Genomic DNA, 19,688 nt, shown 5'->3' with positions numbered 1-19,688 from the left:
AAAACAAACAACCACTGAATAGGTTCATCTCACAACATTGTCAAGCTTAGCTGTCTTCCTGCACCTCAAAGAGAAAAAAAAACACTCTTTTGAGGACAAAAATGTAGATATTCTGGACACAGCGCACAGATTGTTTGAAAGAGGCATGAGAGTCCATCTACACTCAGGTAAGGAAACAATCTCTTAACAGCTTAGAGGGGTCCTATCTAGCGTGAGTGCATGCACTGATGAAGCCTCCTTGATTGGTGGGCGTAACTTTTGGTCGTGCAAACGGAACAGCCAATTGCTGTTAAATCAATGCCCTAAGACTGAAATAACCAGGATCAATTAAATCTACACTGGAATACTGATAAATATTCGATTTAATTCCTTAACATTATAGGATCCAAGCAACTACACCATACACAAAGTGCACGCACAATGACTCATAAAAGTTATTCCTCTGACTTGGAATTTCTGTAAAGGCAGAATGTTTTTTTTTTTTTTTAATGGTGATAGAGTGAGAGACATGCAAATGTTGTGGGCCTCGTGTTTTGGCTATTCATTGTTTCAGATGTTCTGCAGTATATTCTAACATATCAGCTCCTAAATGGGGAATTTATGTTTTTGTTTTTCCAGATTCCAAAGTGTATATCCCGTTTTTTGATGGCACATCTTACTTGGAGCTGCAACCTCTCATAACTGTTCTCCAGTCCTCTGACACCAGCAATAACCTCAAGGACACCGCCGTTATTCTCCATTTGACAGTGAAAACTCGATCTACACAGGGAACCATCCTCCACAGTGAGTTCAGTCTCATTTTTACGTCTGAAAAAATTGGGAGACTGCGACAAGCTCAGATAAAACAGAAAAATATGCATTTCTGTACAATCCAATTAAGTTGACTGTGTTTAATGTTGCTTTTTCGGTCCAGATGTCCTTGCGAGTGCAAATTACTTGGCGTTTTTCATCATTGTAATATTAATATCCAAAGTGGGGCTGCTTTCATCTGAATTCAAATCAGTACTCCAATTAAAAAAAAGGGAGGGAAATCAACCTTCCAAGCTAAAGTTTTCTAAATTCTATAACTGTAAATCTAGAGCCTTTTAGTAGTAAAAGCTAAGTTGGCATTATTGGTGTTATGCAGCAAGCATTGATCTTAATTCTAATGAACTATAAGTGCCTGCAGTTTTTTGTAAACAGCTTCCCAGAAAGTGGTATTAGAAACATTGGGGTAAATATTTTATCACTATTATCAGTAGTAGATTAGTGGTTACCTTTAATAGTAATGTGTGGCAGCACAGTGGTATATTTTTAAGGATGTGGCCCTCAAAGTCAAGAGATGGGGGTTCATTTGCATCAATTTTTCTCTGAGTACTCCGGTTTCTTCTATGTGTGACCGTATGGAGATTTAACTAAAGCATTCTGATACAAATAATATTTTTTCTACTAGGCCTGATCACCTTTTATAATTATGTACTGTGTTGCAAAACAACCACCGAAGAACACATTTACTCCCATTTACACAGCGTCCCAGAACTAAGTTGGTTGCAAAATATAGTTTACATATAAATATAAACATATAAATGGCTCCTATGTGGTCTGTTCAGCTTTTCTTAGAAGTGTATAACAAAACCTGGCACTCTTGAATGAAAATTAATTTTGGGTTGAATACAGTTGTTTGACACCAGAATGAGTGCATTCTCTGATACATTCATCAGGGGAAAAATTACATTTACATAAAACATTCTGTTCACGTTTGCACAAAATATGAACTCGTTCATGAACTTTCGTTCAATGAACTCGTTCATTGATTGTGGGCTTCTTAACATCTGTTGCAAGCCTTTTTTTTTTCATCCCATAGCTGAAGTTCTAGGTGCAATATGGGGTCAATGACGCACATCTCATCTCACGGTATTTAATGAAGGGTAATGCTTGTGGATCTCAGCACTGAGCAGGCCATTAATCCCCAACTACCACTTCCAAATCTTGCAAGGAGCCTCCAGGATGTTTCAGTGTTGACAAGCCCAGAAAATGTTTAACCCTGCGTCACGCACCCAAAGCAGGGATTGATATAAAACTAAAATAATAAGTCCACATTGCCATAGATGGTTATGTGAAAAACAAGACTTTTTTTTTTTTTAAATTCTTCCAAACGTGGCAAATGTGTACTTTGCCTGCAATAAACTCCAGTTATGATTCCTGGTGTGTGCCATCATTAGAAAAGAAGAACAGCTTTTCTTCTTCCTTCCCTTCCTTCCGCATCAAGACCTTTTCTAACACGAGACCGTAAATGAGTGTGACTGAGTCCTTTGTCCGTCTTGTATCTCCTCACCCTTCGCCGCCCCTTTCTTTGTGCTTCTGCAGAGGAGGTCGAGGAGCACATCTGGAAACACCTTCCTGGCTGTGCTGATTAAAGATCATCACTTCTCTTGTTGCTAAGGTTGCTCTCACAAGAATCTGTTTAGTTGCCTGCTTTAATGCATTTAACCAGCATTAAAAGGCCTATGAATGCAACTGTAGCTACAGTATGTACTAGTAAAGTGTCATCTGGAGAGGAACCAAATTTGATAAATGAACAAACCTCACATGAGGCACTGGACAGACAGACTGGCGGACAGACGGTCGGGCGGGCAGGCGGACTGATTAGTTGGTGGATGGATGGATGGATGGATGGATGGATGGATGGATGGAGATGCAGTTTTACAATGTGGAAAAAATAGGAAGAGAAGAGACATGAAGTAACATGAAGCAACAAGCACTAATGGTGACAACAACAAATTTGGAGATACAAGATGTTCTTCATCCATGGCCTTATTTAATAGAATTGTTTGACGTTATTGGCCCCAAAAATGATTTGTGGTCAAAGCCTTTGTCTTGTACCAGCATAAAAAAAAACACAAGTTTCTGATGTCAGTGAAGGTGTGATTTTTCAGATGTTATCATTGTCTAATTTGACTTTTTGTTGTACTTATTAACTTTTGTAAAGGTTTTTACGCAAGTATTTTTGTTCTTTGACTTAAGATCAGACCCTATAATAATACTATTTCCCACCTCTGAATACTATTGAAGCATTTTATTCTCCGCTTATGGCATTGTGGCTTTAAAAATGTAGTTGAGTTCTGCATTAGCAAGGGGTTTGTGGTATCACATCAAATATAGAAAAAGCAAACCTGGTGAAAGGGAATTGGTCATAGTTGACTTTGTAGGTGCTTGCAAGCAGCATTTTATGAAACCTGTGATTGAATATGAAAACCCTTCCGTTGTGTGATTTGGGGGGTTAACCTGAAAATTGTCTCATCGGTCACTATTGCGGGGAACTGTGGCGGAGGCAGTGCACATGCTGGGACTTGTTTCCAAGGCTACATAACAAAGCAAATAAAAAAAAAACAAACACTGCAATCCGTAGACGAAAGCAGCAGTTGCTGCCTGATGGCATGAAGGCAGCAAGCAAGCAAGGATTGAGCTACCCTGAACAATGAGCTCTACATTGTCCCGCCAGCTCTTTTGTTCCATACACCTGCTCGCCCGTGTATACACTCTATCTTTTGTAGCATAGGGACATCGTGATGGGTAGACCAGACACAACGAGGCAGAACCTAGTAACAATAAAGCATTGTTTTGGGGTCAATCACTTTTCATAGGGTTGAGAAAGTGTGAGGCATGGAAAATGAGTATGATTTATCGAGCTGTGCATTATGCAAAATCCTTGGGCCAAGACTTTACTTTTCACAATCATTTTAACATTGAAGAAAAAGTTCAAAGCAGGACAGATGTGGGCATTGGTAGTTATCGTCTAATGGGAGAGCGATTGCATTAACCGTCATCCCTCTTTTTTTCATGCAGAATGCAAATCATAGATCTATTGTTGCATTCAAATTGTATGTGCAGAACAGTAATTGAGACACTTTAGTGAGGTTATTATAACTTTTTTTTCATACAGAAGGAATAACATTCAAAAGACAGTTACCCACTTAATTCAACCATTTCATGTCAACTGAACTCCTTATTGGAACCTGAATGGTTTAAACTGAAAAAGTAAAGTTATGGTAGGGGTGAAAAGTATTTGGAAAGTTGCCGTAATTACAAGAGCAAAAATATATATATTTGGATGAAACTCAATTCCAGTCAATGAGTACACCCCTAACGGGACAAGCTGAAAGAAAAAGAAGAGGAGTACAATTGATGTTTTACCAGACCTTCAATTTGGCCATCTTCACTTGTTGCTTGTTTTTGACTCTTTAGCTTCTTCAAGTAAAGAAAAGTTGCAATTTTTCTAAAATAACTCTTGAACATATTCAAATCATGTTTTCATTTTGAAAAATATTGATGTTAAAATCTATTGTTCGGGATTGTGGAGATGTACAAAGAAAATCATCAATTCACTGTCCAAATATTTGTAGACGGTACATCACAAACAATGGGCTCATTGCTGATGCGATACATAGTGGTCATCTAGGCTGAGTTTTTTGTAATTTCCTTATATATATATATATATATATATATATATATATATATATATATATATATATATATATATATACATACATCCATTTTCTTCACTGCTTATCCTCACGAAGGTCGCAGGGAGTGCTGGAACCTATCCCAGCTGTCAACAGGCAGGAGGCGGGATACATTTGCACTTACAATCACACCTCGGGGCAATTTAGAGTGTCCAATTAATGTTGCATGTTTTTGGGATGTGGGAGGAAACCGGAGTGCCTGGAGAAAACCCACGCAGGCACAGGGAGAACATGCAAACTCCACACAGGCGGGGGCCGGGATCGAACCCAGGAACTGTGAGGCTAATGCTTTACCAGCTGAGCCACCATGTTGTCATTATCTATCTATCTATCTATCTATCTATCTATCTATCTATCTATCTATCTATCTATCTATCTATCTATCTATCTATCTATCTATCTCTATCTATCTATCTATCTATCTATCTATCTATCTATCTATCTATCTATCTATCTATCTATCTATCTATCTATCTATCTATCATGGTTAGCTTTTGTTTTGCATATTCTTAGAAAGGGTTCTGCAGCCAATTTCCCCGCAACTGACAAATAAGTGTAAGGGTAGGTCACACTAAATGCTTGCCACATTAAAAATTTTAAAGTTTTAGTTTTAGTATTCTAGTAATTATCCAATGAATTGATTATCCAGTATATGATCTTACAACATTTAATCATACATCTAATCATAAATCCTTGACACAATGTTGTAAATTGTTTTTGGCATAGTTGTGAATAAAAGTTACGCCACATCCCTAATAAAAGTCAAATGCAAAGATGCAGGTGAGCCCAAATGGCAGGTCTCAGTTGCGCATGGTCTTCCCCTGATGAGTCCTGCAAGACTCTCTTTGCCCTTTGTGACTGTGCAGGAAGGCACTTGCAAGTCCAACACAACTCTAACCTCGATAGATTGCGCTGTGATTACCCGTGAATGATTCTGCCCCAGACGGGTGCAGACATCACAACATTCATCTCAGAGCTGTGACCTAGATTAACCTCTTATCCGTGACATCGCCGTCCAGTTCATGGCTCTCATTTACATTTAGCGAGTCATTATGCATGGCACTACAGCACAGGGCATCTTCTCCAACATGATCAAAATATTTATTTTCTGGTGCCGCTAAAAGGAAAAAGCAGCAATTAGCTGCTTCAAAACATGATTTCAAAATGCCATTTTAAAAAATCAAAAGGTCTTATTGCAAACAAAATAATACCCTAATATAGTCCCATGTTTTTAATTTTGCCAGGGAGCTGTTTTCAGTCCACTTTGTGATGTACGCTATAATTCCAAAAGTAATAAACTGATGAGTTAATTTTCATCAAACTTTGTGAAGGTATGGCGATTGGGCCACGGAGTAAATTATTAAATTCTGGATGACATTGTGGGTCCACTTCAAATATAAAACTTCAAGAAAAATATTTGTATTGTTCATTACTGCCATCTAAAAAATTCTAATGGAAAATCTTCAATAACAACGTTGTTTGGTTTTGGTTTTAATAAGCAACACTAAGTTTTGATTTTTTAATTAGCAAAACTACACACATTCCTCGTATGTGTTTTCCCCAGGAGGATCCAGGACTTTTACATGTTATTTATTCATGAATATTGATGCTAGCAGTCATTGATATGCAGGAGGTGGATATCTGTGAAAGTGTCAAATTTGGTGCTTATCCAAATTAGGATGACTCAGCCTTGGTGGTGGTCTGCGCTCTGATATTCTTATTGAAAGCTTTGAAATAAATGCACTTGTTATGGGGATATTTTAAAGGCAATCTAGGAATCTTTGACATACAACTCGATTCACTTTTAGTGCATTCCTTTATTGGTCGAGGCTATAATGTTAGTTAAGCTATTTAAGATGCTTTTAGGCAGTTGCATTATTAAACAGTTGTCCATTCTGCAGGGCAGTAATGGCTTGACACTCCCATCTCCTAGCCGACATTGTCCTTCTACAAGGGCTGCTGAGTGTATTATTTTTTTACTTAAGTCTTAGTAACTAGGGAGCTATTAATTAGTTGTAACAAATGTTACACAGACCAAATGTTTTTTTAAATGTTTTTTTTTATGAAAATAGCATCTCTCCAATCATTTTGATGCTATACTAAAGCAGAATTAGGAAAAAAGTGTTGCTCTGCTGTTGCCATGGCGACCCCAGTTCACCTATTTAAGTGGTATATAATATTAGCAGACCAACTAGGAGACCTGTGGTGTCAATACATGTATTATTAAATAATCAGTTTGTTTGTTGAGTTACATTTAATCAATGTATAGACATTTAGGCTACAGTATTTATAGCGAATTTAATGCTTTTTGTTTGTATTGTTGACACTTGGTCAACAATGACACATCTTCAATGACTGGCAGGTCATTTCCATCAGGGCCACCGCCCCATAATTATTTGTAACTGCTATTTGAAATAAACTTTGTACTTCAGAGGTTGAATCTCTTGTCATAAGGGGGGGGGGGGAATCCATTAGGAATAAGAGTATACTTTCAGTGAATAGCACAGGTGGGTGGAATGGCCAAATTTTATACTCAAGTAACAGTACTGTACTTTAGAATAGCATGACTCAAGGACAAGTAAAACATAATCCTCCTAATAATTACTTGAGCAAGTATTCAGTGGGAAGAAAATAAATAAATAACTAGTGTGGAACTTATGATTTATTTGTTGATTCGGAGCATGAATCTCAAATAAAATAAAAAATGTGTGCAAATTGAGATATTGCTGAGCAATATCATTTAAGATTGGCTGGTAACCAGTTCAGGGTGTACTCCTCTTTCGCCTCCTCCCCAGATAGGCTCCAGTACTCCGGCAACCCTTGTGAGGATAACCCTCTTAGATAATGGATGGATATCACTTAATTTAAAACATCCATTTTCCAAAGTGCTTAAATTCACGAGAGTTGTGAGCATGATAGTCGATCCCAACTATCTTTGGGGAAGAGGCACGGTATACCCTGAACTGGTCGCTGACCAATCCCAAGGTACATAGAACCAAACAAGCATTCACTCTCATTCACGCCTACAGGAAATTTAATTTACTTACTATGGACATATTTGTGATGTGGGAAGAAAGCGGAGTATCCAGAGAAAACTCACACAGGCACAGGGAGATCATACAAACTCCACATTGGCAGGGCCAGGATTTGAAACCTGGTCCTCAAACCTATGAGGCAGACGCTCTAACCAGTCGTACACCACGCTGCCTAATCTAAAGCATAGTAAGTACAATTTTTATAACATACATTTTTTGTAAAAAAAAAAAAAGGCATATTCAACTCCAAAATATATTTTTATTCTATTTTGTTTCCACTTGTTAAACAGCACAATAGTCTGGCTCACCAGGCAGACTATGAAAACAGGAACAAGGTTGCAGTGAACATAATAAGTCTGCCCACCTGTGTTCAAATGCCAGGCTTTTCTGTTGTAGAAGAATTTTTACCAAAATAATCCATTAACATTAATCTGTCCTAGAATTTGGACAACTCAACTGATTTATTTTGGCATATTTTTTTAGAGAGGAGCTGAAAATAACTGAAATGAACTGACTGACTTGACTGACGTGACTGACTTGGACTTGATATTTAACCTGCTGCCTTCCTGGCCAAATCATGATCCCAAAAGAGATGTTCAGTTTTAACTGGTATTTTACCTGGTTGATTAATGTGTAAATGAGAATAAGTGGGATGGGAAATGCATGTAAAGTATGAGTGAGTAATAGTGGAATGGGAAAAAAGATATATCTGGTTGCGTAGGAATGCCCTCCCTCCGTGCATTGTTTGCAAGTGTGTATCTTTCTGAACAGGAGAGCATTAGTATGCGTTGCCATGCTTGTTTTTTAGGTTTTGATTTCTGGAAGCTTGTGGTGGCTGCAAAAATAAAAAGAATACCATAGCATCATTGCATATATTTTTTTCTATGGTAGCTTTTTAAATACATGACTGATAATGCTGATGCCTCGGGATTACGCAGTATATTGGATTAAAATAACGTAAATATATACCAACCTTGTATGCTTAAGGAACAATAGATTTTTAAGTGTCGCAAGTCATTCATTAAACATCCTGAATTCTGTATTCGGGATGAATAGAAAACAATTGAAACACTCAGTATAAATAATTTACGAGGGGATTTTTTTTGTCAATATATGTATGATTATTGTATATATCCATATACAATGGACCACTGGTCAGCACGTCTGCCCTATAGTTCTGAGGACCGGGGTTCAAATCCCGGCCCCGCATGTGTGGAGTTTACATATTGTATCGTACTCCGGATTCCTCCCACATAGAACATGCAGTGTAGAATGATAGGTGTGAATATGATTGTAAATGGTTGTTTCCACATGCCCTGCGATGGGTGGGTGACCAGTTCATGGTGTACCCTGTCCCATGCCCGAAGATAGCCAAGATAGGCTCCAGCATGACTATAATTGTAGTAAGGATCAGCGGTACAGAAAATAGTTGGATAGATGGATGATGGTATCATTTTACATCACAAGCCAGGATCAAAATAATCAAGAAATTTGTTTTTGAGTTTTCTCGTATTTGTTCCAGAGGGAAAATATATACTTCAAACTTAACTAACTTCAAAAAGTGAGACAAGGTACTTTTGTGCAGAGAATTACATCTCATGAGGAAGAGTCAGGAGAAGGGCTTCATTGCGATCAGATATGATCGTTGGTAATTAGATCATGTCAAAAGAGCCTAATTGTTTCACCTTTACCCTGTCAAGACTCTCCGCCTCATTTATCAGCTGCCACACGTCATCCAGCCTCTTTGAGTTTAAGAAAGCCCTCATTTCAGTTTTCACTGATTTTCTCATAGATTAGTCTGAAAAATAATGACTACTCTGATGACATGCCATCCTTTTATCATTCTGCTCACAAGGAAAGGTTTGAGGATTGAATTGAATGCTGTAATTCCCAATTATATTGAGTTCTGTTTGCTCGCCGTGATATTTTTCTACATTGTTTACCTTCTGCAGCATGCAGAAGCCGGGAAGAGGCTGTGATTTTTGTCACAGAAAGAGATGGATGTTCAGAAAGCATACATAGAGGGCACATTGGCTTTTATCTACTAATGCTTCCTGGCTTATGCCACAGCATTATTCTCACATGAGAGGATAGCAACTGGAAAAAAAAAAAAACTCCAGAGATCAAACAGACAAAGTTAATCAGAAGAGAACTAAAAGACATGCACTGAGATCCAAAGAATCCCTCTTCCAGACGTGCTTCTTCTTACTTGCCTCCTCTTTTTCTTTACACCCTTTTCCTAAAGTAAGCATGTGTCTCCCATTGGACTTCAATTGTCAGTTTTAGCAGAGAATCCAAGGTGGTATGATCAGAAAAAGAGAGGACAAGGAAGGCCGAGCAGAGTAACAGGACCATGGGGACAGTAGCAACAATTTTGGCAATGTGGGAAAAATGGAAAATAAAAACATAGGGCACTGTTGACAGTAAATAATAATTGTTGACAGATAAATAATGCCAGGAGCAGGAAAATTTGGATACTTTGGATACTTACTTACATACTTTTGTTTTTGAAGGATGTTTGTAGGTGCTTCAGAGAATCATTGACCTACATGATTGTGTCATCTACAAAATGATGTTCTTGGGTTATGAAGGTGGGTGTTGAATTGAATTGAATGTTTTAAAAATGGATCTCCAGGGATCAGGCTTCAGGACAAACTGGCAAACTATCCCTCGTAATAACAAAGCCGTGACCCAAATGAAGAAAAAAATATAATATACTGTAAATCTCAGTATATTGTACAAAAACCTGAAAATTTGAACGTGATTAATAACATATCTTTAAAGTCCAGGTAAAGTTCATCATCTGTACTGCTTGTCCTCACTAGGGCCATGGGAGTGCTGGAACCTTTCTCAGCTGAGGTGGGGTTCACCCTGAATTGGTCACCAGCCAATCGCGGAGCACATATAAACGACCAACCATTCACAGCGAGAGGCCGTTTAGAGTCTGAATTAACTTCAAAATGTGTCCTTTTTTTTCCACGCTATTTTCTTCACCTGTGTGTTGTCCTGCTACAAAGTGATGCTCTCAGTTCTCTCGTCTCTCCCTTCCAATTTCATCGGCGAGGAGGAGTCGTACAGAAGACTCTGGATTATCTGAACACGATTTCCCTTCTGCAGTCCGTTCAGATAATATGTCACAGTTAAGAGCCTCACTGTCTCAGCTTATGATGAGGAAGACCTCCAAGTCAGCTTACAACAGGCATTATCTGACTCTAGTATTACGCTAAGCATAGCCTATCTGTGACAAAAAAGATGGGGGATTTTTGGGATGCCCGTCTTATCCTGGAGGAATTGTTGAGAGCTCTCATATCAGTAGCCATGCAGGCACGAAACAACAAGCCCAGTTTTTGCACCGATTCCTGTCATCAATTTACATTATTTTTCACTACCATCACTTCATCGCGAATGGCCAAAGTATTGCAATGACATATGGTACTATTTTGTGTTTCTATGGTCCACACCTAACACCTATTTGTCCAAACTCTTCCTGCCAGTACAATTCTTCAAAGAACTTTGACTCAGTCTTTGCTGTCATGATGAGATCAAAGTAGTCAACACTGCTTGTTGCTTCGATGTTGCCTTCTGACCTCTTGTGCAATGTTCCTTGAAATAATCGAAGGTGAATTAGCATCCCATCACAGTGGCACAGCGATTGCTCTTCTGTACACACAGAGACACATACATGGTAATATCTTCTTAGATCAGATGTGGAGGATTAGAATGCCTCTTCTTTCCTTCACCTTGCTGAGTATCCCGTGGGCCCCCGCTGTATATCTCAGCTGTAGACTCTCCCGCTGTGGTATGACGCACATGAGTCGAGAAATCAAGTCCAAAAAATGTAGAGAGAAATGCATACATTTGTTGACTGGGTCACTGTTATATACAACTTGTGATGCAGCATGGTTACAGATAGTTTCAAGATGGACTGTGGTATCTCAGAAATCCAGAAGTTCCTGTCCAACAAGTGAAACAGTATATATTGGAAAACTGACATTTTTATGAAATTAATTGAAAAGCTTCCATTTTGCCTAAACTTAACTTGTGATTTCAAATTCTTCCAAAGCTAGTTAGTTACTTAGCAGGCTTGTTCAGGTCATCTGGAAGACAAATTTAACGTATAGCGAATAATATGTGAGTGGTTTCCCAGATCTAAGCATATATTGACAAGAACGTGGCCTTATTTCCTTTCTTTTTCAGCCAAGTATCAGACGTTTAGTGGCCCCTTTCTTCATGTATTCCTTCAAGACGGAAGTCCTGTTGTTGAGCTCGGATGTGGCGGTAAACATGTCCTCAACGTGGCCGCCAGCCAGACCATCAACAATAACAAATGGGTGTCATTGACAATTCAGTAAGACTCGCTTCTTTCTCCAATTATAGTACTAGAGGAAGTATTTACGGTACTTCCTATGCGATGTCTGTTAGACATATTATGTTTGATTTTCAAGGGAAAATTGAATATTTTTAAAGCTTCTACCAGCAAATGAGCTAAACACTGAGGTAATTAATATTTTAGAGTGTCTCTGTATAAACCTTTCAAATGTACCAGTTACATTTACAGGTTCAAGGGATAAAAGCATACATGACCATAATTTGACCAGTGGTCGCTTGTAACACTGACTCTAGATATGAACATGGAAAGCTGTTTATTTTCTGCAAAGCTTGGGAATGACTAAAAATACAACATGGAAAATGAAGGACCTGAATACTAACAGGTATAAGTGAATGAATTCGGAACTATATAGGACTAATACATTTTTCACTATCAGTTTCTTTACTTAGTATGATATCCTATAGTTAGACCATCAACTTGAAGCTCGAACGTTGACGTGTTCCATCACTTGCCATTTTTACCTTTTGATTAAATAATTTGACCAACTGTTTATCTAATTTTTTGTACACAATGAAAACCAACACACTCTACACAAGTCAGTGTTAGTAAACGATAATACAGCCATTTAGAACTATGTGTAATTTTGACACCAGCTGTCTTTGCCAGTGCCTATGTCATGTCAGTCTACAGTGCGCCACATAACCGACCGACATTGTTATCAATAAAGTAAATCATATGTTTTGATCAAAGATAGTTAACAAATGTTTGACATGAGTCGTTTATAATCTAATCCAAGTATGCATGTAACTGCTGTCAGCAATGCAGTCAGGAGAAAAAAAAAAAAACAGAGCCTGTATACGAGAGATAGAAAACTGTCAAAATTCACTTCATTTATTTCACTTTCAACAAATTAAACAAGAAACTAATTCTAATTCTATACAAACTTTCTTTTCATTGTTGCTAGTAACTTGACCGTTTGGGATCGAAGTTTGTAACATTTCAACATTATTTCCTTGAAAACCCCTACCAGGTTGTACTGGCCCCTCCATCTTCCCATCAAGCTCAAATGCTACCACATGCTGTTGCTTTGTAAGCCAAAAATGTTTCTCAGTGATCAATGTCACAAAATAGTCGACTGTTTTTGTTATTTTGTCCAAGGTGTTTGAAAGAATATATGACCAACACTTAAAAATGTAAGTCAATATTATCTCCTCCTCTTTCTGAAGCAATTGATTGATCCTTCTATGAATTTTTGGGGGAGATTATTACCATCAAATCCAAAAACCCGACGTAAAATGGTCGAACTCTAATTGTTCTCTCTCTCTCTCTCTCTTTCTCTCTCTCTCTCTCTCTCTCTCTCTCTCTCTCTCTCTCTCTTTCTCCGTCTAAAAATTTTGGCAGGTCGTTAACTTTTAGCTATCAGCCTTGACTCATATGCGACAAATGACAGCAGTTAAATTAAATGAAGGGAGAGCTATAACGCTCTGAATGAGACTATTTTAGCATCCGGTGTAGGGCATCTAAAGTCATTCTTTTTACAGAAAATATGGATCTTTTGGCGCATATGCATGGCGTCCCTTTATTCAGCACAAGTCACACGTGATGATCATCACTGCACTCTGCACTCCAGGCATGAACTGTCGACCCACGTGTAGTCCGACAAGAATGTTTATTTTGAGAGTTGAAAATCAACAGGCAGTGTCATTATGTTGTGATTATGGTCTGCCATCGCATTAACGTCATCGTTCATGATCACGTTGCGATGCAGTACTGTATATGCCTGACCCAGCCTTAAGTGAAAGTAGAAAGAAGGAGTTGCAGTAAATACTTCAAACACTTTGACCTGCTGGGTGGCAGGTAAAATGTATTAAATCTTAAACGTAGGGGGGAAGCAAATGTACCAGGGTGACGGCAGATAACAAGGTTGGTTTTCATGGAGACAGCATCAGATTTGTTTCACCAAATGTTGAAGCATATCCATACGCGTTTGCCCGTCTGATCCAGATAGAAGTGATCACAACGTTTTAGTCTGACTTTGTGGAGAGGAGAGGAGGGAGAGTTTGTTGCTCAGCTCTGCTGCCGTTTAGCCTTGATCGCGTAGCAGTTGAATTCATATGCAAATGAGTACATGGCATCATGCCGTTATGTTTGAACAGCGACGACCTGCTTTTCTTGCATGAGAGTTGGCCTCACAGAATTAATCTGCTTTTTGCACAGTTCAGCTCCTACTCCTTAGACTGTAAATAATCAAATGACTAATTGCTTCATCTCACACAGCCTCAACTCCTTGCCTTTTATTTGAAATATTTCTTATTTACGCACTTAATCTCATTGTGAATCAAGCCTTTCATTATTGGGGCCGCATTCAGCCATATGTGTAAGAGGGCAAAGTTGGGCGGTTGTGCAATTCTCTTGCTGTGCAGATTATACATCAATTTCACTCTGTCATTTACACACCTTCATGCCAGATACGCCTTATGGGTGGAGCGGTTCTAAGATGAGGGTGTTCCTTGAGGAATCTTGGCCATGTGCCATTTTCCAATCTACTAAAGGATTTTTCCTCTAATGCGGTTTAGAAGCACGCTGTGAAAGTGCAACATTATATTGCACCTGAAGTTTGGATGCACTTACAATATTTGGTACCTCACAAGTAATAACAGCCTGATAATAAATATGTTGAATGTCTATTGTTCTTCGTTCTTGTTTGTTCTTCTTCTCCGTACTCAACATGAATGTCCTACCAGTGGTGGCACCGATTGCCAGAGACAAATTCCTTGTGTGTTGTTACATGCTTGGCCATTGAAGAAGATTCTGATTCTGATAAAAGACGCTTCCAAAATGCTGCCAAGTGTATTTAAACTGCCACTGTTCCAAAGTTAAATGTTTGAAAACTGTTTTTTCTTGATCTTCATTCTTCATTTTTTTTAGTGCAGTTTTATGCAGTATGCAAACGTTGACATACATTTATACCTTGAAATGAAGGCTCAGCTCTTGACCCAGCCCATTCAACCCCTGACTGGTGCTTGTGATTTCAATTGTCTTTAGCAGGGTTGTAATGGAAGATCAAATTAAGTTGGGAAATTTTATACTGAATCGTTTGTATGCTGGTCCATCAAAATAGGTTGATTTGAAAATGCTCCATAGTGCAAAACTGGGGACTGCTGATCTGGAGAATGGTAGGAACCTCCCTTGTTTTATTGATAGCGTTGTGTGTTTGAGAAACACCCTGTCAGATATTCTCGTCACTGATGTTGGGGTACCACAAGGGACTGTACTTCATCCATGTTTTTCCATCCTGTTCAGCTGTTAGGTCAAGCAGCATGGATGATATGTTAAAAGCAGTTTTACTGTGTCCTGTCTCCATTTCTGTTCACATTTTACAACTCGCACTTCAACTACAACTTTGGATCATGCTAGATGCAGAAATCCTCTGATAACTGCAGTGATGAGGTGCATCAAGGGTGGACTGTAGATAGAGTACACAGAGGTGGCGGACAATTTGGTGAGCTGGTGCAGCACAAATCATCTCTGGCTCCCGTTTATTCTCCCATTTTCACCTAAGACCTTTGTTACACGTGTGGGCTTGCACTGCCATCCAGACCTCTGACTGACCCATCGCATATAAAATGGGATAGAATGTGAAAAGGCAGGCATGATTCAGTGACAGCTGAGGCAGGCTTCAGATTATGGAAACATGGACTAACACTGACATTTTTCAATATCATATAAATTCATGGCAGAGATCATGCACAGTTCAAATTTGAAAATACCTTAATACACCAGCGGCTATGTTGTCGTTGTGGGAGTGGTGTGTTTTTTAATAAATCCCAGAAAACCAGTGAGTGCCTAACGAGTGCTATTTTCTCACATCATCAATGGCATCAGGATTGTTTGTTCTCTCCACCCCTGACATTATAAATTGTTGCAATTCATTATTGTCAACAACAACAAAAAAAGCTTACCTGGAGTGGCCTGTCCTGTTTGGTTACTCTATATTGTGAGTCAAAAATGGGGTGGTCTGTTAAAATATTGACTAAATAACTCAACTCGTTCTGTCATTAAAATGACAATGTGTTGGATTCACGTCCCATCAAGCGCAGCTAAGAAAAAGTCTCTTTCCATTCTTTGCTGTTTATCCATGCTGAGCTGTTTTGTGCTGCAGTTTTTATAATGACATAATTGCTCCCACAAGTCGTTGGAAGGATGAGTGCAAATCAACACATTAAACAACTTGGAGGGTCTATTTTAATGACATTAAAAGCCCTCTGGTGGGTGATCTACACAGCTGCTGCACCTGCTCTGAGGTTTGCAGTCTTCTCCACAGTTTTGGTTCAAAATTTACATTTTCGAAAGTATTTTCATTGGTCCTCGCCTTAATCTCATTAAGAATTCTGTTTATTCTGTCAAAAATTTGGCAGTGTGTTGTGGCAGTTAATATACTGTACTTGAATAAATCATATTTTTCATTTTTCCACCAAATGGTTATAACTACCAATGTTGCAAACCTGCTTTTGCTTGTCCTTCCGATTGATATGTCAAGATGACTACTTGTGATTTTTATGTAGACTAATAGTGGCAGATTCAGATTGAAATAATGCAAAAAAACATGCCAAGTGTATACCATTAAAAATTGATAATGCACAGACAAACAGGAGAATGCGTGAACATTAGCAGTCTTTGTATCATATTTGCACAGCTGAAGACCAACATGGATGCCATTCTGCACAATGGCATTTCCTTGTCAAAGGATGTTGAACTGCAGGTTTGTGGCAGTTGTCATTTTTCAAATTTCTTGCATAATATGTAACATTCCTTTTTTTTCATGTGACTGCAGAAAATGGCTGTCACTTCAATATAAATGTCATGTTGGATACACCACTATCTTTTTTTTGTTTTTGATTTGGTGTTTATGTATTTCTTTTCAGGCACATTGTTTAATTTTAAAGTTTATCTCAAATGGGCTAAATGTTTACAACCTCTGACACAGCATCAATAATAAGAATCAGAATAGTCTTTATTCTGCCAAATACAGTGTCTCCAGTAATTGCATCCACTCTAGTACGACAACAGAATGACATTCATGGTCATTCTCTTTGTCGGATCAACATTTTTGCCAGTCACTTGACATGTTTTGAAGTGAATACAACACCAGTCATTCCCAAATTTAATGGGTGCCCGTTCCCAACTTGAAACCTTAAAATCCTCTCAAGCCCACCAAAACCTTCACATATGAGATTAGGATCGACACAACCAGAAGAGGTATATGTGAACATGGGGATATCCATCCAAACATTTTCTTCGACGATTTTCCTCATAAGCGGGAGTGCATCAGGAAGGAGGTGTTGTAAACCCTGAACCGATTGCTAGCAAATTGCAAGGCACATGGAGACAAACAACAGTCGCAGTCACAATCAGACCTAGGGGCCATTTAGAGTCTCCAATAAATGTATGTTTTTGGGATGTGGGAGGAAAAGAGAAGAAAAAAAGAAGGCACGGGGAGAACATACAAACTCCACATAGGTGTGGCTGGGATTTGAACCATGACACCAAAGACACCTGTCCACCCCATACAATCAGCAAGGCTCGAACTTGTAACATTGCCAAGACCAAAGAGCTGTCCAAATACACCAGAGACAAAATTGTACAACTCCACACAGCTGGAAAGGGCTTCAGAGAAATTGCCAAGCAACTTCTTGAAAAAAGGTCCACTGTTGGAGCAATCATTAGAAAATGGAAGAAGCTAAACGTGACAGTCAATCTCAATCGGAGTGGAGCCCCATGCAAGATATCACCTCGTGGGGTAATACACTAAGATGTCACGGTTTGAAATCACGCATGGCACAGCAGTTTCACCTGCTTAAACCAGCACATGGCAAGGCCCGTCTTAAGTTTGCCAATGACCATTTGGATGATACAGAGGAGTCATGGGAGAAGGTTTTGTGGTTAGATGAGACCAAAATGGAACTTTTTGGTCATAATTCCACTAACCGTGTTTGGAGGAAGACGAATGATGAGTTTCATCCCAAGAACACCATCCCTGCTGTGAAGCATGGGGGTGGTAGTATCATGCTTTGTGGGTGATTTTCTGCACATGGGACAGGACAACTGCACTATGTTAAGGAGAGGATGACCGCGGCCAAGTATTGTGTGATTTTGGGGAACAACCTCTTTCCCTCATGCAAAGCATTGAACATGGGTCGTGGCTGGGTCTTTCAACCTGACAATGACCCGAAGCACACAGCCAGGAAAACCAAGGAGTGACTCCGTAAGAAGCATATCAAGGTTCCAACCCTAAAGAAAATCTTTGGAGGGAGCTGAAACTCTGTGTTTCTCAGTGACACCCTAGAAACCTGTCTGATCTCAAAAAGATCTGTGTGGAGGAGTGGGCCAAAATCCCTGCTGCAGTGTGTGTAAACCTGGTGAAAAACTACAGGAAACCTGGACCTCTGTAATTTTCTTCACTGTGTATTTTTGCGATTGTAGGGTGAAAGCTGAAACTGGCTACAAGTGTAGACTGAATGGGTGGCAATAACGCAAAAAAAGAAATGCCAGAATTTTGAATATAATGGGCTATTGGCAACATATTGAGAAGAAAAAAATTAAATGGTGAATTTAGTTCTAAATTTTCAATGAACAACTACAAACCATTTTTGAAATGGTGAACTGAACTTTCAAACTAGTTTACATAGAAAATGAACTTTCCCAAATACTGGCCATCACTACCCAGACATCAATCCGACACAAGAAAAATATGCATCATGTGTTGTTGAACTTTCCAGTGCACTCATGACCTTGCACAGGAGAAGCGTTATAGTAATTGAATGCCATGATGGATCGAACCACATATACATTTACTGCAACCCTGAATCCAAAGCGACACATCACCCGCATAAACCAATCCCACTATAACCTCGGATTATAGGAAAATCCAAACAAAAGTAATCACCACTGTAATTAGTGTCCCAGTGAATAATGGCGAGATCCTTCCTTAATGTGGCATTTTAATTAGAAAAAGACAATTGATTACCTTGTCTGGCAACAACAATTGGCAGAAGCCATTGTTTGGATTCTCTAAATGGCTCTATAATCACTTCATGATGACTGAAGGAGTAGTACAATACTGTATTTATTTTCAGTGGTCACCTTTTTATGCAGTTGGTCTCCTAAATTTACATTCTGTATGAGTATTTGCGTAATATTGGCCTTTTAGAGGGGAAATGGGATTAAACAGGGACCATCTCAATGTTTTCTTTATTATAGTTTAATTTAAATCTCATTAGAAATAAAATAATCTTATTCTGAATGTTTTCTTAATTCTTTTAAGAAAACATTCAGAATATTTTCTGCCAGTATATTTTAAACTTTCAAACACAACTGTTTCTTCTTTGCAAATTCAAGTGACTTGACAATCAATATGCTTTCTACTGTGCCCATGCCCTTCGTCGGAATCTGGGCTTTGTCGGTCTTGATTTTTGCTGCCCAACAGCTTGCACTTTTTTCATCCATTGGTGGGGTGAGAACTCACTGATGTTGAGCCTGTGAAAGGTCTTCAGGGCTCAGCATGCCTTTTCTATTTCATCTAAAAAATGTGTTGTTGAGTTGAGGTGAAGTTGGTAACATCTTTTATTGGTGTCTTGGTGAACTAAGGGATGAGTGCAATAGATGATCTAACTAATTAATCAGATAATAAAGAGCTGCGTACTGAGATTTTTGGACACATACTCTAGTCCCCCCCATACTATGTAGGAGCCACTGCAGCAACTCTGCACTGCTATCCATCCCTAAATGTTCTGAGCCGCTTATCCTCACAGGAGTCACGGC

General features: G+C 38.8%; 1 protein-coding gene across 1 annotated transcript in view; it reads left to right on the top strand.

Moving 5' to 3' along the window:
- Positions 1–19,688, top strand: part of eys (eyes shut homolog) — a 200,331-nt gene that overhangs the window by 138,425 nt on the left and 42,218 nt on the right. Inside the window, 2 exon segments of the mRNA XM_061836907.1 lie at positions 619–783; positions 11,735–11,885. Of these exon segments, the coding sequence (XP_061692891.1) occupies positions 619–783; positions 11,735–11,885 (316 nt within the window).

Source organism: Syngnathoides biaculeatus, chromosome 12 (genome assembly GCF_019802595.1).
Source record: "Syngnathoides biaculeatus isolate LvHL_M chromosome 12, ASM1980259v1, whole genome shotgun sequence".
NCBI lineage: Eukaryota > Metazoa > Chordata > Actinopteri > Syngnathiformes > Syngnathidae > Syngnathoides > Syngnathoides biaculeatus.
Note: the sequence above shows the minus strand (reverse complement) of the source record. Positions and strands in the feature narration are given on the sequence as shown.